Raw genomic sequence first — 20,204 nt, forward strand, 5'->3', positions numbered from 1 at the left:
TGCAGTGGGAAATTCTAAAAAGGCTGGGCCGCACACCATGCATCGTGTCGAAATATGATATTAGGCCCATCCCCATCTCAAACCAAAGACAATGAGAGAAATCCCCCAACCGTATTATGATGTTTTTCCACACCCCCACCTCAAAAGACCCACTAACATCATATGAATACCCACATACTGCTACATTTTATTTTATTACAGCTCCCCACAATTCATCTCATTCATGGCATAAAACCATAACAACATACCCATAATAAATCCTATGGAAGTTTTTCAAGACAATGGGCTACCACAATAGATATGGAGATAAGAGGCAAAAGTAAGTTGGCAAATTTGAAAGAGAACTCGCTATCAGATTTATCCATCCACCCTTCAATAATTAGAATTTTCACCTAGCCAAACAACGTTTCAACTCCTCGATAATGTCATCCCAGATAGATTTTACCCTAAATGAAGCCCCAAACAGAAGACCCAAATACTTCATAGGCATAGAAGACACCCTACATCCAATAGATGCGTCAGTCCTTCTACATCAACAACTGTTCCAACCAAGGTCGAACTCTGATTTGGCTAGATTAATTCTCAGCCCAAAAACATATTCAAAGCACAAGAACAAACAACACAAGTGCAAAGATGATCCGAGTAGACCTCAAAAAAATTCAAGGTATCATTAGCAAAGAGAAGATGAGACAAAATAGCGATCAAACCCATGGTAAGTTCCACCAGCTCATTCCAAAAGAATTGTCTATCATAATCATTATTAGGACGATAAACACCTACAAAAGCCCATAAAAAGATTGTCATCAACATGTTTAAGCTGCATGCTACTATGTATATATCCTCAGTTTTTTCAGTGATGCTCTTATCCCACATGAGCAAAACCCCTCTACGTGCTCACCCTTATCTTCTTTGATTGGGCTCTTGAGTCTAGCCCATTATGGAATAAGTCTCTAGGTCCAAAGCTACTCGCAGGGCCCATGCTGCCATGATCCAGCTTACTTAAATCTAAGTCAAATCTTGACAGGATGGATTGAAGTCTTGTAAGTTGTAGCCCATGGCACAGGCAATCCATCCATTGGAGCTTTCCTAAGTATATGGGATGGGTATTTTGTCTTTGAGAAATGATAGTTGCAGTCGTGAGTGTGCAAGCGCTGTGCAATCACTTTGAAAAAAAAATAAATATGAGATCCACATGAAAAAAAATTAATTTTTTAATAGTGAACTTCACTCTTTTTCAAAGCGACTACACGGCACTTGCGCACTCCACGACTGTATGTAGCATTACTCTTGGTCTTTTGGAGGTCCATTGGCCCATAACACTTCCTGCCCAATTCCATTCTTTCTAAAGCAAGTTTAACCTCCTTTAAAAAACCACGTTGGTTTCTCACTAAGACCAAAATGCCAAGGGCATTCCCTTTGCTCATTACTTCTACTGCCTAGATTGCTCCTAGTTAATATTGCAGCCATCAAAGACCTAATGGAGCTCCAATTGTACTATGACTAGTTCTTTTGGAGTACAGGCTCAGATGTAGTTTGGGTCTTCCCTTGGGGCATTGCACCAATACTCTACAAGAGCTAGAATACGACCAAAGGTGTTCGAGTGATGCTGCACACGAAATGTTATGTTTTCCACTCGAGAAGTTTTCACCACCTTGCTTTGCAAATTCCCTTCGTGGGCTCCATCCCACCATGGAAAATAGCTGCCTTCTTAGCTCTTGGGATCTTTCTTGTACTTCTTATAGATTGTAGTTCTTGTTCATTTCCTTTTCCCTACTCAGGTGATGTTGGTCATGGCCTCTCTGTGATGTCAGTTGTTGCATGGGGTATGCCCTAGTGATTTTGTATTGTTCTTCCTATTTATTTTATTCTTACCCAAAAAAAAAAAAAAGGCTTGAACATGGACTCCTTTCCATCAAATGGACTTTTCATAGAGACCAAGAACAAGGATCAGGATGAATAGGGAAAGAGAACGACTTTGGTATAGCCACGATATACATCTTCCCCAATGACATTGATTGGCAACCCCCCCCCCCAAAAAAAAAAAAAAAAAAAAAAAACTTCTTTTGGTGATATGAATGTAACGGCCCAAGGGAGGCCCAAGCCACGTATAGAACCTACTCCAAAAGGATTAGTCAATGGTACAATTGGAGTCTCAAGCCCTTATAAAGAGCAAGAACTTCTCCCGCCAAAGCATTAGGGGATCACATACACCACCTACACTCATCAATCAATATGGTATCACAATCTCCCTCCCAAGCAATGTTGAATCTCATACACCACCTACACTCATAAGTCACTATGGGTATCACAATGAATGATCATAATCCCCACTACTTCAAACTCAAAAAACGCTTTTCCTTATAAGGACTATGAACCATAACAAAATAATGTACTGTAACAGGAAATTATATGTTTGAAGTTTGCATAAATGTGTCCCAAAAGTTTTATCCATTAGACTTTCAACTATTCCTTTTTAAGTTTTAAAAAATTTCATTAATAAGAACAATAGGAAATTGACTACATAGAATGCATACAAGAGAAAACACCTAATTAAGAAATATAAGTAGATACAAGTAAATCATGGAAAAGGGCATGCTTTGGTAATGAGATGAGATGAGAATCTTGAGAATAGTAGTAAAATAATTTGTGAATAATAGTGAAATAGTTTGAGTTAAGATGTTTTATTAGTTTTTGGGAAAGGAGAGAGAAAAAGTTGAATAAAAATATTATAAAATTAAAATATTGTTCGAATATAATTTTTTAATATTATTTTTGTTTTGAAATTTGAAAAAGTTTTATTGTTTTTTGTGTTTTGTTTGGAAGTTTGGGAAAGTTGTAATGATTAGGTAATTATTAGATGAAAAAATTGAAAATTTGAAATTGAAAAAGTGTTTTGTGTTTGAATAATGTATGGAAAGGAAATTATGAAAATTTTTGAGATGAGATCATCTAAGTGCCCAAACATAGCCTTAATCCCCATCTATCACCTAAAGGAACAAAGTATTGAAGAAGAGACGTCTAAGTTCACCCATTGTCCATTCATGATATTCAAGATTTCAATCATTATTTTCCCTCTAAATACAACACAACAAGCATATGATAGTCGTCTTCTACACTGCTAAAATTTGTGGATTTCCATATAAACCTCTCCAACTTCCACAAAGGTCTACAAACCTTCTAAGCATAACCCAAACTAACACCATTCTACCAAAGAGCTCGTTCCACAGGCCTCTAGCAACCTTGCAATGAAGTAGCAGACGATCTATCAATTATGCTCTATTGTAAAAAATATAACACCAATCAACCATAATATTCGCCACTTCCTTTGGTTTTCCATTGCAACAATCTTCCCAAGGAACATCGTCTAGGCAAAGCAGCTTTTAGTGGTGCCTTACTTCTCCACATGCTTCTCCAAGGAAAGTGAATGCTCCCTTGAGTAGTGAAGACCTCACAGAATGAACATATAGTGAACTTCCCTTTCTTTGAAGGGCTCCAAAGAATCTTGTCTATAGCTCCAGCGCTTAATCCAATAGAGTACAATAAATTGAAGAATTCTTTGAGAGCACCAACCTCCTAATCCTAAGCCTAAATGAGGAAATTGATATTCCATGTGAAGAGCCACCGAAGACTTCCAATAAATAGGCCACTGAAACCTCTTGCTAATGTGCAATCCTATAAACTATTGAGAAAGCTTCCCTGGAGGCCCTATCTTTGCACCCACCTCAAGTCTAGTGTGCCTAAAGAATACGCCATTTGATATTTTTCCAAAACCCCACCCTATACGGTCCATGTACCTCATTTGAGCACCACACCCCAAACACCACCAAACTTAAAATCTATTAAAATTTCTACAAAGACTCCCTCTCTTATTGATTTTGCCACAACCACTTCCATAGTTGTGATGAACACAAGCAAGTTTTGAGATTTCAATCCCTATCCAAATTAAGTGGGTAAATTTTGAACTCTTAACCTATCCACCCCACAAAAAGTAGCATTGGAACTTCTCAGTATGATTAGCCACACCAGAGGGTTTTGGAAACAAGGATGAGAAATATTCATGCAAATTAGAAAGAGTGCCCTTAATTAAGGTGAGTCTACCACTTTTCAACATATACATCCTCTTCCAACTTGCCAACCTGCGCTTAATCTTTTTTTTTATATAAGTAAACGATTGTATTGATGATAGGCATAGCCCCAAGTACACAAGAAGGTATACAAGAGATAAGACCTATCTAGGTCGAAGCAACGGAAACAAGAAAATCATGAAAATCTAGACCATTAAAGTTTATGGTTATGGCCCATAGGCATAAAGTTCTAAAAAAGAAAGATCTAAGTTCCTCTATTGACCACTCCTTATCTTCAAATGTCCGGTCGTTACGCTCCTGCCACAAGCACCACATAATACAGATAGGTACCATCTTCCACACAATTTTGATTTGTGGAATTCCTCCTAGATGTGCCCAGCTGGCCAAAAAGTCAACCACTGTGGCGGGCATAACCCAAGCTACCTCTACTCGGCCAAACACTCATTCCACAACGCTCTAGCAGCCTCACAATGTAGTAAGAGATGATCCACAGTCTCGCCGGATTTCTTGCACATGCAACACCAATCTAGTATAATCACCTTACGCTTTCTCAGATTATCTGTTGTCAAAATCTTATCCAAAGAAGCTGTCCAAATAAAGAATGCCGCTTTAGGAGGCATTTTATTCCACCAAATCCTTCTCCATGGAAATTGATTATTCGATGAGTGTGTGAGGGACTTGTAGAAGAATCGAACTGAGAATATGTCTTTACCTGCAGGTACCCACCACAATGTGTCAACTAATTGTCTATTCCGTTTCGTGGAGTACAATAGGCTAAAAAAGTCCTCGAAGATGCTAACTTCCCAATCTTGTGCCGCCCTACTGAAAGTGATGTTCCATTGGACTTGATCCCCTAAAAACACCATGAGATCCACCATTGAAGCTTCTTGGTCACCTGCAACCCAAAAAACTGAAAGAAATGAGTCCTTTAGGACATTATTTCCACACCATATATCGCTCCAAAATTTTATTCTAGAGCCAGCTCCCAGCACAAGTTTAGTGTGGCGAGTAAAAACCCCCCACCCTCATTTGATGTGCTTCCAAACTCCCACTCCATAAGCCCCACTCACCCCTCTAGTACACCACCCCCCCCCCCTCCCAAAAAAAAAAAGACTTCCATATTTGCAATCAACCACCGACTTCCATAGGCCGTTCGGTTCCATATTATATCCTCATAACCATTTTCCAAGTAAGGCTCGATTGAAAATTTTCATATTTCTAATTCCCAACCTACCAGAGGAGATTGGAGTGCATACCTTATCCCAATTGACTAGATGGAATTTGAATTCATCCCCCACACCACTTCATAAGAAATTACGGTGAAGTTTTTCAATCTGGGCCGCCACGTTAGCTAGAATAAGGAATAGAGACAAAAAAAATATGTTGGTAAATTAGAAAGAGTACTTTTAATTAAGGTAATCCAGCCACCTTTTGACAAGTACAACCTCTTCCACCCAGCCAATCTTTGTTCTATCTTCTCGATCACTGTATCCCAAATTGATATAGCCCTTGAGGCAGCTCCCAATGGAAGTCCAAGGTAATTCATGGGAAGAGAGGAAACCTTACATCCAAGCGTGCTAGCCAATTGCCAAATGTTGTTAACCCTTCCGACTGGCACTAACTCTGATTTATCAAAGTCCACTCTCAAACCGGACGCTACTTCAAAACAGAGTAGAAATGCCTTCAATGCCCGTAGCTGGTTTTGGTCTGCCTCACAAATTACTAGTGTGTCATCTGCAAACAATAAGTGAGAAATGTTAATAAAACCCCTATTGGGATCACCAATCGAGAAGCCAGCCACAGCCATTCATGACCAAAGCCGATATCATCCTGCTAGGCACTTCCATACTAATGACAAAGAGGAGTGGGGACAACGGATTCCCTTGTCTTAGGCCTCAGAACTGCTAAAGAAATTAACTGGACTGCCATTTATCAAAACTGAAAATCTCGCCGTTGAAATGCGCCATCTGATTCATGAACATTATCTCTCCCCAAATCCACACCTCCCTAGTAAGTAAAGTACGAAGTCCCAGTTTACATGATCATAGGCCTTCTCCATATCCAACTTACATAGGATCCCTGTAATGCCAGATTTTAATCTAATATCCAAACATTCATTGGCGATAAAAACTGAGTCTAGAATTTGTCTGCCCCTTACAAATGCATTTTGTGGTTTCGTAATGATCTTCCCCAAGACCTCCCCTAAGTGATTTGCAAGCACCTGGGAGATGATCTTGTATACCCCATTGACAAGGCTAATGGGCCTAAAATCATTTACCTCCGATGCCCCAATCTTCTTAGGAATCAATGCAATAAACGTGGCATTTAGCATTTTCTCAAATTTTCCAGAAGAGAATAGTTCATGGAACACCTTCATTAGTTCCTCATTCACTACCTCCCAACATGTTTGAAAGAATCCCATAGAAAAACCGTCCGGACTGGGTGCTGTCTTTGATCATTTTTCTTACTACACCATAAACCTCCGCCTTCTCAAAAGTCCTCTCTAACCAAGAGGCATTATGCAGCTCAATAGACTCAAAACCTAGTTCATCAAGCTTTGGCCTCCACCCCACTTGCTCTGTAAGTAAATGTTCAAAAAAATTAGTAACGTTCCCCAATCACGAGAGCTTCCATACAATCCACACCATCAATATTTAGCATCTCAATGGTATTGGTTCTCCTATGAGAATTAGCTACTCTATGAAAGAACTTCAAACTTCGGTCCCCTTCTTTCAACCACAAGGCTCTTGATTTTTGGCATCATGAGATCTCCTCTAGAGAGATTACCCTCTCTAATTCCGAAACCAACTTTGCCTTTCAAGATATCTCTTCTGGAGAAAGAACCATTTCCTCGTGTATCCTCTCTAACTCCTGTAACTCCTCCAACAAGGTTTTCTTGCGTTGCCCTACATTCTCCAAAGGATTGAGTATTCCAAAACTTTAAATCATTATTTAGAGCTTTTAGTTTACCTGCAAGAATGAGACTGGGGGTGCCCTGAAACTGATATGAGGACCACCATTGCCTTACTCTATCCACAAAGCCTTCAGTTTTCAACCACATGTTTTTGAACTTAAAATATCGACGCCCACTTTGGATACCACCACAATCTAGCAAGATGGGAAAATGGGACGAACAAATGCGAGGCAATCTCTTTTGGCAAACATCCGGATAATGCATTTTCCAATTCTGGTGAGACTAAAAATCTATCTAATCGGGACCACGTCTGAGTATTAGACCATGTGAAAGTACCCCCTATGAGAGGAAGGTCCACTAGATTCTAGTCGAAAATATACTCTGAGAATTCTATCATTGTTGGACGCAGCCTACTGTCTCCAGAACGTTCACTTGGGAACCTTGTAAAATTAAAATCACTATCTATGCACCAAGGAAGTTTCCACCAGCTATACTCCCGCTAATTCTTTCCATAATAATCTTTTGGTACTGTCTGAGTTCGGCCCATAGATACGTGCAAAAGCCCACAAGAAATTATCTTCCACACTCTTAAAGGAACATGCCACTGTATACTCCCCTATGAAGTCTTCTATTTTTTCCACCACCCTTCTATCCCACATCACTAATACTCCTCCCGAAGCCCAATTCAATGCAAGATACGCCCAATCCACATATCGACAGCTCCAAATGCTTCGCACTATTCTTCTTGGAATAAATTTCAGCTTGGTTTCTTGTAAGCATACTATGTCCGTCTTCCACTTACGAAGCAAATTTTTTATACAAAGACGCTTGCTTGCCTTGTTAAGCTCGTGGATATTCCAAGATATAATTTTGGGCTTCATATAGGAAATACTATCCCCTTCCCTTTGGATCTATCTCGACTTGAGCTACCCTCACAATTCAAAGACCACGAAAGTCTCTTTAGCTCCCTCAGTTTTTCAGACCCAGATTTCTTAAGCTGAGTATGACCCACTTCAATGGCAGTAAGTAAATCCATAAATTGTTCCTCGAAGCCCTCACAATCCATCCCCACACAATGTTCAATTTCCTTCACCTTAAGTAAAACCCAATTAGACACACTAGCCTTGTTGGGTAACATACAGTTCAGGGGTATGGGCTCCCCTCTCTAGAACCCATTGCGATACCACTGGCATCCCCATCACCCCCTTTGTGAAGAGATTCCTACATTCCCAATTCGAGGCTCCATGCGTCGGAATACTCATTTTTGCGAGCCCATGAACATTTTCCTCGTCACTGCCAAAGAGGGAGAGAGCATCAGACTAAGCATCAGCAAGAGATTCCCCTACTTCTCGTGTCTCATTATATTGTTCCAGCTGCTGCAGAGCCTCCGTCGGAGGAGATAGAACCTCAAGCTATTTTAGAGCCACTGCCAGAGGAGATATAACCTCCTTACTGTTCGTTGGCGCTGTCTGGCCAGGATACGCCAGAGATTCGATGCACTGTGGTGGAGAAAGGTCCAGATCCCGTTCTAAAACTACTGTCGTCGGCTCCACTACCATCGTCATCGCCCTCTGGGCCCTTGTTAGCAGTTGGAACTCGATTGGTCGTGATGCTCCCGCAAACCTCTCTGACGAGTCTGCGAGGCTCCCGCTGGTAAGGGGTTGAGGCTCACTCCCCTTTTCAGATTCTCCATATGGGCTGGGTCTCATGCCTCTCAGTTCCCCTGTTGTTTCCCACGGGCTGAGGCCCAACAGGATGGCCCACCTTGCTGGGTCCACACGAGGTGCCTTGACTCACCACAACACTGCTGGGTCCTGCACCATCTGGGCCCACGCCCCTTTAGCTCCAGCTTCCTCCCCACCCAAGCCTAAACCAAGCCCACTTATTTCCAAGCTCTCAACCGATACTCCTTTAAACTCTATGCACCGTATCATCCATTCTACTTTATCCAGCATCCCCAGCTATGTCTTCACGTCTAGCAATGTACCAAGTACGTCTCCCTCTACCAAGCCAACAACAGGCCTGTCACCGCCACCCCTTCCACTGTGCAATACGAGGAGCTCTACCAATATCGTGCCCATTGCCCTTTCTTGCGTAGACACCCCTCTGAGCTTCCATGCTGCCACCTTCCCCTTTTCTAGTTTCGTGCAGAGGTGCTAGAGCCTCCCTGTAAGAAAGTTTTTGCAACTAAAACACCACCGCTGATGGTCTAATCAGTGCTCCTCTGTAGTTGCTTCTCCCTTCGTCTACAAACTCCCACAGTGCCTCCTCCCCCATCCTCCTCCATCCATTGCCTTCCTTCTCTTCAAGTACAAAAATAAAACTACGCCTGCCACCACCACCATATTCCACCAATGCCATGTATCGGCTTCGAGCATTCGAGCACCACTGCGCTATGAAGCTACGATTGCTCTCCCTAACCGTCATGTAAAAATCTTTCTTTTCTCCCTCCAAACAATCCTCCAATGCTTTAGCCAACCACCGCACCGAGGATGACCCCAATGTCAGCCTATTCATCACCTTCCAACTTCTCTTTGTAATAAGCAAGAAGTTGCCATCCTTCTCTAATGAAAAAACTTTTGACTCTATCACTAAATCTTTTGTAAATCCCATCCTAAGCACACCAAGTACCACGATACTCAACCGTAATCCCGCCGTCACAGATCACCAAGCATCATCGGAGAAAAAAATACTGTCATTTTTCATCGTCTGATTTTGGTTGTACGGAGAGAAAATGGACACATCAACTAAAAACTATCTGTAATAGCAGGAAAAAAAAAAAACAAGGATAGACTTTTGAATAACATAATGCATCCATATTCTACGCACCCTAGGATAGACTTTGAATTTGATCAGGGCCTTGGGATATGGTTTTAGAGCTAATTCTTTCTCTGTTGACCACGTCAAATGCACATTAGAAACACAAAACATACATCTCAAACAAAATATTTCAAGTTCCCACAATCAACCAAATGCCATATACAAGTACCTGACTTTCAATGGGGAGTTGACTCGTCAGCAATCGCAGATAGTAGGCTAATTTCTCGTGAGACGTGATTATTATACCTTCACCACTTTTGTCAAACTGAGGTCTACCAGCCCTTCCAAAGATCTAAATAGAGGCATGAATGTGAACAGAAAAAACAGCTGGACAGTGAATAAAAAGTACAGGTATCTAGTAAATCAACTTCTAACGTATTTGTAAGAGGAAATCTTAAGGTCTTGCCTGCATAACATCAAGCATGCCTAGGTCTCGCCACCCACCAGCCTTTGGATCATATAATTGTGTACCCTGAAGGATGACCATGCAGGAAAAAAAAAATGTAAGTGGAAAGGCTATAAGAGACTTACTGCACTACAAAAGCTAATATATTCATCACTACAATAATGATGCAATCAGGTTGCAACCAATAATAAAGCAGAGCACATAACAATCATGAGTCATGAGTACACACAATATTTCTGCAATCAAACTGTAAACATGAAGAAAGCAGAGCACTTAACTGAGCGAACAACACAGATGCACAGATTCTGGCTATGATATTGCTATTGACATTCCAACTTTTGATTCAAGCTATCAATTAATAAGGCCATGCAGAAAGGCCCTCTTGTTCAGATCGGCTAAATAAAAAAGAAGACCGAAAACAGATTGTCTTGGTAGCAAACAACCAACCATGACTGGCAAGTGTAAATTTTGGTGTCACCACCCCACCAGACAGTAGATCATTTGCTTACTACAAGCAGCAAGTCAAAGTTTTAAAAAAGTGTACTCAAAAAGAAAAAGTTACATTACAGCATCCATCTAAACCTTTTGGCAGATGAGGGTTAAAAATGACTACAACCACTACCAACTATCTATTGTTTAAAGAAAAGGTACAAGAGATTCTATAAACAAGTCAACTGTCAAAGAAGTGAAGGTATTATGTTTGACCTCACTAGAGAGATTTAGAAGCATAAAATAGAGAGATTTAGAAGCAAAGAATTTGATTTGAGGATAATTTAAGATATTACCCCACTAGTCCATTATAAAATATCTTAGGTTATGGAGTTTGACAACTCTATAATTTGCAGTTATTCAAGCATATACAGTAAATAATATTAAAAGCACAAACCTTAATCACAACAGTGTGAGCCGGCAGATTTACACCCCATGCCAATGTTGCTGTGCAAACCAGTACCTAAAGAAGCAGATTAATGCACAAAAACCTCAGCAAAATCCAAAAGTACCAAGCTAAGACTGAAAATTGAATGAGTTTAACCTTCAAGAGTCCATCAGAGAAAAGACGCTCAGTAAGACCTCTATCTGCACGAAGCATCCCAGCATGATGAACACCAATTCCATATTCAAAAAGCTCAACAAGATCTTTATTTCTGGACTTAACAACTTCCCTCTGAAAACAGTAAAGTGATATCAATGAATAAAAGGAGTGACATAATCATGAAGAACAGAATAAAAATGAAGCTTTTAGTTCCTTGCCTTTATTAAGTTAAATTGTGGATGTGTATCATTCTTGAAGACCTCCAGATCATCATATTTTCGGCCAAGTTCAACCTGTTTAACATGCCCTAAATAATATTAGTGAAACCAAAGCATGCACTGATAAGAATCAGTGAAAGCAAAGTGTGAACTGATAAGATTCAAATAAGATTGCCCACTAATAGACATGCATAACACCCACCCATAATCATATACATTGCCATTTCCCAAAATCAACAAGATGTCATGCATTTCAGAATGCATCTCTTTTTTCTTTTGGGCAAAAGGTAACATTAACATCAGCTTTATATACCAAAACAAAATCCCAGGCGAATAAGAAGATTTAGTAACATATATCCATGAACTGAACAGTTGTTACGAGTTGAAAAGGTGCATAACGCTATATTGCTATAGCTGATTCAATAGCTTTCACAACCATCCAAAGCTTCATTGAATAATAAGCCACATTTTTGGATGATAACTAATTCGAACTAGTACTCAAGGATTTCAAGGCAAATAACACATCCAAACTATTTACATTCTGATCGAAAGTAGGAGAATATACCAATTTCTGGGCTGTTTTTGCAGTGTCCTTTCGTGAATGAACAAACACCATTGCCTGATGACCTTGCCTTAATGAATCAACCACCTGGCACACAAAGAGCTTTTAATTGCCACTCCAGCAAATTACATGCATGTGAGCCAATGTGGAAAGCAGAAACCTTTTTATAGCATATTTCATTCAACAATTCATTGCGAGCTGCAAAGTTCTGCTCACTAATTCCAATATACTGTTGAGCAAGAGGAACAGGACGATAGCTAGAATCAAAGAAGAAGAGTCCCATCTCTGGATTCACTCTCAAAAATTGCGCGACCTTAGGTGTTCATGAAATAGATGGAATTCACATTAAAAGTTGAAATGCAAAAGAGGCTTCAAATTTGGCATCTAGAGAATAATGAGAAGGTAATTATAAGCAACAATATGGCCAAAAATACCTCCAAATAATTAGGTAGAGTGGCCGAAAGCCCCACGATGCGTATCATTGTTTGTGTTGACTCCACCTGTAAAAGAAAGAAAAGAATTACAATGAAGTACATTGTACAACCACTTATCCATTGGCTACAACAGATGCAATGCTAAAGTATCAATGGCCCAAACAAACACTTCGGTAACATCAACATAACAATCTACATACAATAGCACCCCAATTGCGAAAACCCTAGGACACACTAACAATAGCCAAGTAGTACCCCAAAAAATCATTAATGATTTAATAACAATAAAATTTTGGTAAGTAATTTAATAACCAAAATTAGCCACCATGAAGGCTACCCATCATTAATAAGGAGTCCCAATTATATTCTTTATGCCTCATTTTTTTATAATAAAAAACTCAAACCCAAATTGTCATCACTTAAACCTACATACTCAAGACCAGCAGAGTGAAAAGCCAATTTGGAACAACAGAAAAGAAAAACAAACGAAAAAAAACAAATAGAGCCATGCCTGTCTGCAGGAGCAAACTGGATAACCAACAAACGAAAACGAAAGGAAAGGAAAGAAGGATATAATGTTTAATCAAATTGTCCTAATACACAAACAAAATCTGAACTTTCTAAGCTAGCATAAGCAACACTGGTTAAAGGAGAGGTCCTCTTTTGATTCAAGTGTTGTACCTGTAGGATAGGGTCATAAAGATTATAATTTAATGTCAGACAGACATCAAAAGCTGAAAACTAAGAGTAAGAACAAGTGACAGAATTCAGCCAACTTCACAAGCATAGTCGCAATTGAAAATACCAATTATCTTATGATGATTAAAGTATAAATTTCATAAGAAGAAATGATGATCCACTAAATCTTTACCTGACGGAGGGTCCGAGCAACAAGTGCCTCTATTACAGGGCCTCTATCGTCATTCAAGAGATGCACTTCATCAATAATTAAGAGCTTCACCAGCATTGAAAGTGACATGTCACTGCTCTTGCGGGTAATGACATCCCATTTCTCAGGTGTTGTCACTATCATCTGATTGACAAGCACTAAGAAAATTAGCCACAGCTTCCTCCATAGATATTGCCATAGCAACCAAGAATGTCTAATTTAAATAAAATAAAATAAAAGAGTCAACCTGAGTTTCTTCAAGTTCATTCTTAGAAAGTTGCATGTCTCCAGTAAGTTCTCTCACAGTCATGTTCAAAGGAGATAAGCGATGGCTAAATGTTGATGTTACCTCCGCAGCTAATGCCTAGACAGGTCATTACCAGAAATATCATATCAATTGCATTGCTGATGTTGCCTACTCCCACGCCTCAAATACATGGAGTATATAACACAAAAAATAAAAAAGGGATAGAGTATTTGTTAGTTTTACCTTCATGGGAGCAACATAAACTATCTTAAACTCATCTTTATGCAAGTAACCATCCTTGAAGTGCTGTCCAATCTGCCATAAGACATATCACTCACCTCATACATCTTAATATCAGAACCAATAACAAGCACTGCCAGTATCATTTTCTTAATTCAAGTTGCACAATCAGGTTAAATTGCAGTTTGAAAATGTTATCACAACTAAAAGTACAGTGAATATCATTTTTTTATCGATAAATATATTAATTCCATTCTTGTTTGATCCAGTAAGATTCAGAGAGAGAGAATGCATAGAACCTATATATGCATATGAATTAGCAAAGCTATTTGTATATCAATAAAGAAAATAAACAACAGAGGAGATGTCCATACAATATCGGATGTAATAATCTCTCCAGGTCCTTCAACATCATATAACCTCTTCCATATGGAAAATTTAAATGCACATCGTGCTCAAGGGATTCACATTCTCACAGAACCAAATTGTGAAATTTTTCACTTCCACCTCAAAATTTATAGAATAAGAAGAAAATTTAAACCCCAAAATAACAGAGGAACCAAGGTACGGCTAAGTGATTGCGCACCTCATGGAGAATAGAAATCATAGCAATATTTGTTTTGCCAGCTCCTGTCGGAGCACAAACCTGCAAATGTACAAAAACACTTCAGAAATATTAAAAGCAAAACTTTTACTTCAATGATATCCTCATATTTAAAAACAGACAACTCACTAGTATATTCTCATTAGTGTGATAAACTGTTTGAAATATCCGACTCTGAATGCGGTTCAGAGATTTGTAGCCACGAAAAGCAGCTTGAGCAAAGTCATCTAACTCCTTTATCTCAATCTGACAACAACAATAGTTTGAAAAGAAAAAAGTAATAAGGACCAATATGAACAATTGACTCCTAAAATCATTAATTAACCAAGCAATACTAATTAATGGTACAATTTGATACAGAAATCATAGGCAAGTCAAATCTAGTTTGGCAAAATTTCCATGTAACAAAGAGATATGATCATATAATCATCAAAGGCTGCAAAGACATTAAGTTTTCCAAAGAGATTACTATCTAAAAGCTTATGAATGACGAATAGACTAAATTATCATTTAACTTCAAGCTAGTGTCAAAGATAAAAGACAAGGGTAAGTTTCTATATATTGTGAAGCAAGTTAGAACAGAATATTTTAGTAATCTGGGAAATGGCAACAGCTGGTTTCTTTTTATTTTGATTAATTGATGCAAACACTGCACAGTAATTTTTTCTGTAGACTTCACTTCTTGGTGCCAACCCGTACCACATAATCTGCATATTTTTTTTTTTTATAAGTAACATAATCTGCATATTCATAGGGAAATTGAAATATGATGCTCAAAATAAAAGGGTACTAACACTGATACCACTTGGCGTTGGTCAAGATTCTGAATCTTTAAGAATCATCCAACATAATGACTATCTAGAGCGTATAAAGATTTCATTGTAACCTCTGATAATACCTCCCCTAGCATGCTTTTGCAAGCACCCATCCACATGGAAAATATAATGCACAACTAGTACAAAAGTCAGAAATATATAGGAGGCTACAGTCTTGCACAGAACATTAAATGATTGGCGTGTTTTATCATAACTATCAAACCGCCTAGTACATAGTGGCAAGCCTATATTTATTTTCAACGTCACAAATCAATAACAAAACTTTTACATCTCACATATCATTACATTAACTCAAGTGCACGTGGTTGCAAACGCATCGACTAGAAATCCAGAATCTCAAAATCATTGAAGCACTCAAAAGGATGGGGAGGGGCAGGGAGAGACACAGGGAGAGGTGAAAATACCATACAGAATGGCATTAGGGGGGGATTTTAGACGCCATATTTTAACATACAAGTTTTGTTCCAAATCTCAGAAATTTTTCCTTTTTATAAGTCCAACTCTCAGTAATCTGCTACACAAATAACTCATTAGCCACATATGATCATATCCTCCGTTGTGACATAAGTCATTGTATGTTTTTTCTTTTCCCTGTGATCTGTTTGCAACCAACTAGAAATCCAGAATCTCAAAATCATTGAAGCACTCAAAAGGATGGGGAGGGGCAGGGAGAGACACAGGGAGAGGTGAAAATACCATACAGAACGGCATTAGGGGGGGATTTTAGACGCCATATTTTAACATACAAGTTTTGTTCAAATCTCAGAAATTTTTCCTTTTTATAAGTCCAACTCTCAGTAATCTGCTACACAAATAACTCATTAGCCACATATGATCATATCCTCCGTTGTGACATAAGTCGTATGTTTTTTCTTTTCCCTGTGATCTTGCACACTAAACAATCCACAAATCTCAAAGTTGTCAATCTTAAGCGCAACAGGTGAACAATCAATCAATAGAATACGAGTGATAATTTATCATGACCAATATGAATCTATATCACAAACACTGAGGGAGGGAAGAGTGAGAGAGGAGGGGGGGGGGTACCAGTCTCTCTCCAGGTTTCATTTGAGCGGTTGGTGTTGGGGGGATAATGACCTCCTCATATCCCTTATAATGCTTCCTGATGGTTCCTTGAGGGAGAGCAGTAACCGCTAGGGACTGGGCCCTGGGCCAGATCCAACCAGATCATCAAGAAGATTTTTTGTTTCACTCGCTTGAAGTAAAGAAGAAAAATCAGCAGCAGACAAGTCATTCTCAGCTCCATATTCTGTTCCTCTTCTATGTCTTTTTTCCTCCTTGCGCCGAAGTTTATCAATTTGCTTTTCTGACTCTGTTTGAACTGTAACCTAAAACAGGATTGGCAAGAGACAACTTGATGAAGAATCTAAAATTTTAATGAATTATAAGTTAGTAAGAAAAATTTTTCACACAAAAGACAGATGATACCTGAGTACCATAACTCGGCATACGTGATTGAGCATTTGAAGCCGTTTTTTCAGATTTCAGTACCAGAAATCCATGATGGATAGCATCAACAAGTTCCTTTCGGTGCTGCAGAAATTGAAAAAAGGAAAGGAATCTTCATCCATATTCAGAAAATTCTCAGATTAGACTACTGCAACAATAGACAATATAATGTTCAAAACTGTCACATTAGGACAATGTGGAAAAGTAGTACGTAGTCTTTATTAAATTAAATTTCAACCCAATAGGTCCAACAAGCCTCCTTTTAAAGAATAAACTAGTCTACCGTGATGCTTGAAGGTGTTAACAAGACAGCACAAAACTTGTTGCACAGTTCTAATAAAGAAATTTAAGCAATGCCTTTCAAAAGCAAGACATTTAAACCCAAAGAGTTCTTATTCCTCAAAAATAGATCATACATCACATCTGGGAAGGAGCATAGAAAGTAATTTACTTTTACAAACACCAGTTGGCAAGTTTGGAAGAAGGCTCCAAAGGCAACTAAATCAATAAACTATTTCTTCTTTTTATTTTGGGGGGGGGGGGGGGGGGGGGGGGGGGGGGTTTAAATTCATAAAGACACCAAGAAAAGTTCACAGGCTTACCGACAAAACGTCTTCAACAGTCTCAAATGCACCATCACCAACAAGATCCAACAAATCACCAGCAATCTTCCAAAACAATTAAAAAATATATTTTTAAATGACCAGGAACTTAGTTGTCATGAAATACATGCTCAATAGCAACACTTGTAAAACATGAACAAAAAAGCCTACCCATACCTCTCTCACCAGGTTGTCTGAATCAAGAACCCGACAAATTGCCATCGCTAGTTCATCCCTGGAAAGCTGTGAGGTACATCCTTAACTATCCGATCGCATGCATCTCTTAACCAACTCAAATTAAAGTTTCCCCCATTAGAAGCACAAGGATTATGTTGAGAGTCATCATGTTCAAACCAGCCTTCATGAAACGAAGAATAAGGAGCAAAGCTTTCCTCACCCGGTAATTCTCCATCCTCCAAAGAAACATCCAACAGAAACCTTGTTGGTGCTTGAAAAATAAGGTCAGCACCAAATTCTAAATCATTAGAACTCCCATTTACATGCGTCTCCAAATCATGTAGAGACCCATGGTCAGTTGATACCAACCCAAAAAGATTTTGAGATACAGAGGCAACTCTCTCCAGATTAGCATCAGTAACCATGTGACCAAGAAGTTTTTGCAATTCTAACCTGCATATCAGTAGCACTAAGTTCAATAACGTATTTGTAAGTTCAAATTACACACTCATCTACATTTAACAGATGAACCAAGAGAGTGACGTTATTCAAGCACCACAGTGTCTGTATTTGGTAAGTCATATATGGTTTTTCTAATTTTGGTTTTTAGGCTATCATGTCACCAATATATTACACATTTTTATCTTATTAATGCAGAATTTCTCGCTAATACAATTCATGAATATCATAAGTTAGAAAAAAGATGCAGCCTAGGAAATAGCAAAATTCAATTCCTCGGTCATTTTATCTTCCATATTAACAGAAATAACATAAACATTGGAAGAGCAAATTTTTACTTCTTCTCGGCAATGTTTCTATCAACACTGTCCTCCTCCACTGGCATGCCAAAAAGACGGTATACGGCAACTGCCACCTCGTGAAACTCTTCTGAGGGCATTTCACCATCAATCAACTCCACTACTGCCGCAATAAACTGCTTGTATGCTTGTCGAACTTCAAAAGAGGCTGCACCTCAAAATCCCATTAACACAGAAACAGTAAGACAAGTTCCATGAAACAAGAGTGTGTGCGTGTGTGTTTTTAGTGCATAATTACAATATAGTAAGCAGGTACAACATTAGAGTACCTTCTTCCCACCGGTGTACAATCTTCCGGGCAAGCTCTGACTCATCAAGTGAGCTCGCAGAACTAAATAACACGGTTCAAAAATTCAAATAATTATTACCATATTATTTAGCAGAAAAGAAAGCAATTTGGAAATAAAATGCTTGCAATGGACCCAGCACAAATGTCATAAATCCTATAAAGGCCACAAGCAATGGGACCTATCACAGATTTCATAATCCTTATAAAGCTCACTTCTCTGATTTGGTTGCTAATAAGGGAAAAATAATTAAATGTCGGGCCTTAACTTAACTTGATTATATCATCCAAAGAAAAAGGTCGGTTTAACTAAGACAAATTGTATCAACCCCACTTCAGATGAGAACTTTTGTTTGTCAGTTCAACGCCGAAAATCATACCGTTAATATGTTCCACTAATTTCGACTAACCATTCAAAGTTCTAAGATTCAGGAGTCGAATTTCCTATACAAAAATAAGATTTCTCAGCAAATGACAAGAAAATATAAGAGGAATCGAATGAGAGAAAATGATTACTTGCGAGGCCTATTGTAGTTTTGGAGGATTAATTTCCGTTGGAGATAGGCCTGATCGACGTCGAAGGGGTCTCTCAGAGTGTTGGTCAAGCGAGGAAGCTGAACCAACATTATTGACGATTTTCGTCGATGATGATGATGACAACAGCAGTGTCGAAAATCCCGAAAAGTCGGAAATATCAAAAGCCTCTTTGAGCAATGACGACGACAATGAAGACTCCAGACCGGAGCGAGCGGTTGAACAAGTTGGCGGTCTGATGCTTGTTCTTGGGCTGCAAGCGAAGTGAAATATATAGAGACCCAATACACTCGTGGCATGCGCTCACACCATTAACAGCGAGGCAGATTTACGACCGGTTTGAACAACGAAAGTGTTTAACGTAATCTCATCTCATTATTATAATATTTTTAATTTTTATATAAAATATAATAAATAATTTAATTTTTTTAAATTTTAAAATAAAAATAATATTTTAATAATATTTTATTTAATTTTTAACTTTCATCTCATTTCAACTCACTATCTAAACGGCATCTCATTAACTAATTTAGGACACAAGACAAAATACAAAATTATCATCTCATCTCATTATTACACATTTTTCAAATCTTTAATAAAATATAATAAACAATTCAAATTTTTCACATCTCAAAATAATAATAATATTAAAACATAATATTTTAAATCTTCAAATATGAAAGTTAAATTGTTTATTATATTTTGTGTGAGAATTTAGAAAAATTGTTTTGAAATTTGAAAAAGTTGAATTGTTTATTATATTTTGTATGAGAATTTGAAAATTTTATAATAATGAGATGATGAGATGAGTTGAGATGAGTTGAGGTGAGTTTAGAATTTAAACGAGACCAAAATTCTCATCTCACCCTCCAAACCTGCCAAACTTTTAGAAAATTATGAAATGTGCAAATTTTACGTATTTCTTTTAGAAAAATGTAGAGTCTACTATTAAAAAAGGAAAATACTTCTCTTGACAATAGAAGCTATTGAGAGAAACTCTCATTTTATTTTTTAAAAAACTTTATGGTG

General features: G+C 38.4%; 1 protein-coding gene across 1 annotated transcript in view; it reads right to left on the reverse strand.

The window, feature by feature from the left end:
* LOC121234209 (DExH-box ATP-dependent RNA helicase DExH14) overlaps window positions 1-19,432 on the reverse strand; it is a 44,643-nt gene extending 25,211 nt beyond the window's left edge. Inside the window, 22 exon segments of the mRNA XM_041130060.1 lie at window positions 9,989-10,111; window positions 10,226-10,291; window positions 11,112-11,177; window positions 11,259-11,390; window positions 11,477-11,551; window positions 12,042-12,125; window positions 12,199-12,351; window positions 12,473-12,538; window positions 13,344-13,505; window positions 13,609-13,725; window positions 13,852-13,923; window positions 14,435-14,494; window positions 14,582-14,698; window positions 16,336-16,458; window positions 16,461-16,637; window positions 16,738-16,842; window positions 17,361-17,426; window positions 17,538-17,614; window positions 17,617-17,990; window positions 18,335-18,503; window positions 18,625-18,686; window positions 19,158-19,432. Of these exon segments, the coding sequence (XP_040985994.1) occupies window positions 9,989-10,111; window positions 10,226-10,291; window positions 11,112-11,177; window positions 11,259-11,390; window positions 11,477-11,551; window positions 12,042-12,125; window positions 12,199-12,351; window positions 12,473-12,538; window positions 13,344-13,505; window positions 13,609-13,725; window positions 13,852-13,923; window positions 14,435-14,494; window positions 14,582-14,698; window positions 16,336-16,458; window positions 16,461-16,637; window positions 16,738-16,842; window positions 17,361-17,426; window positions 17,538-17,614; window positions 17,617-17,990; window positions 18,335-18,503; window positions 18,625-18,686; window positions 19,158-19,267 (2,556 nt within the window). The 5' untranslated portion in view covers window positions 19,268-19,432.
* Window positions 19,433-20,204: the final 772 nt, after the last annotated feature.

Source organism: Juglans microcarpa x Juglans regia, chromosome 6D, assembly GCF_004785595.1.
Source record: "Juglans microcarpa x Juglans regia isolate MS1-56 chromosome 6D, Jm3101_v1.0, whole genome shotgun sequence".
NCBI classification, from domain to species: Eukaryota; Viridiplantae; Streptophyta; class Magnoliopsida; order Fagales; family Juglandaceae; genus Juglans; species Juglans microcarpa x Juglans regia.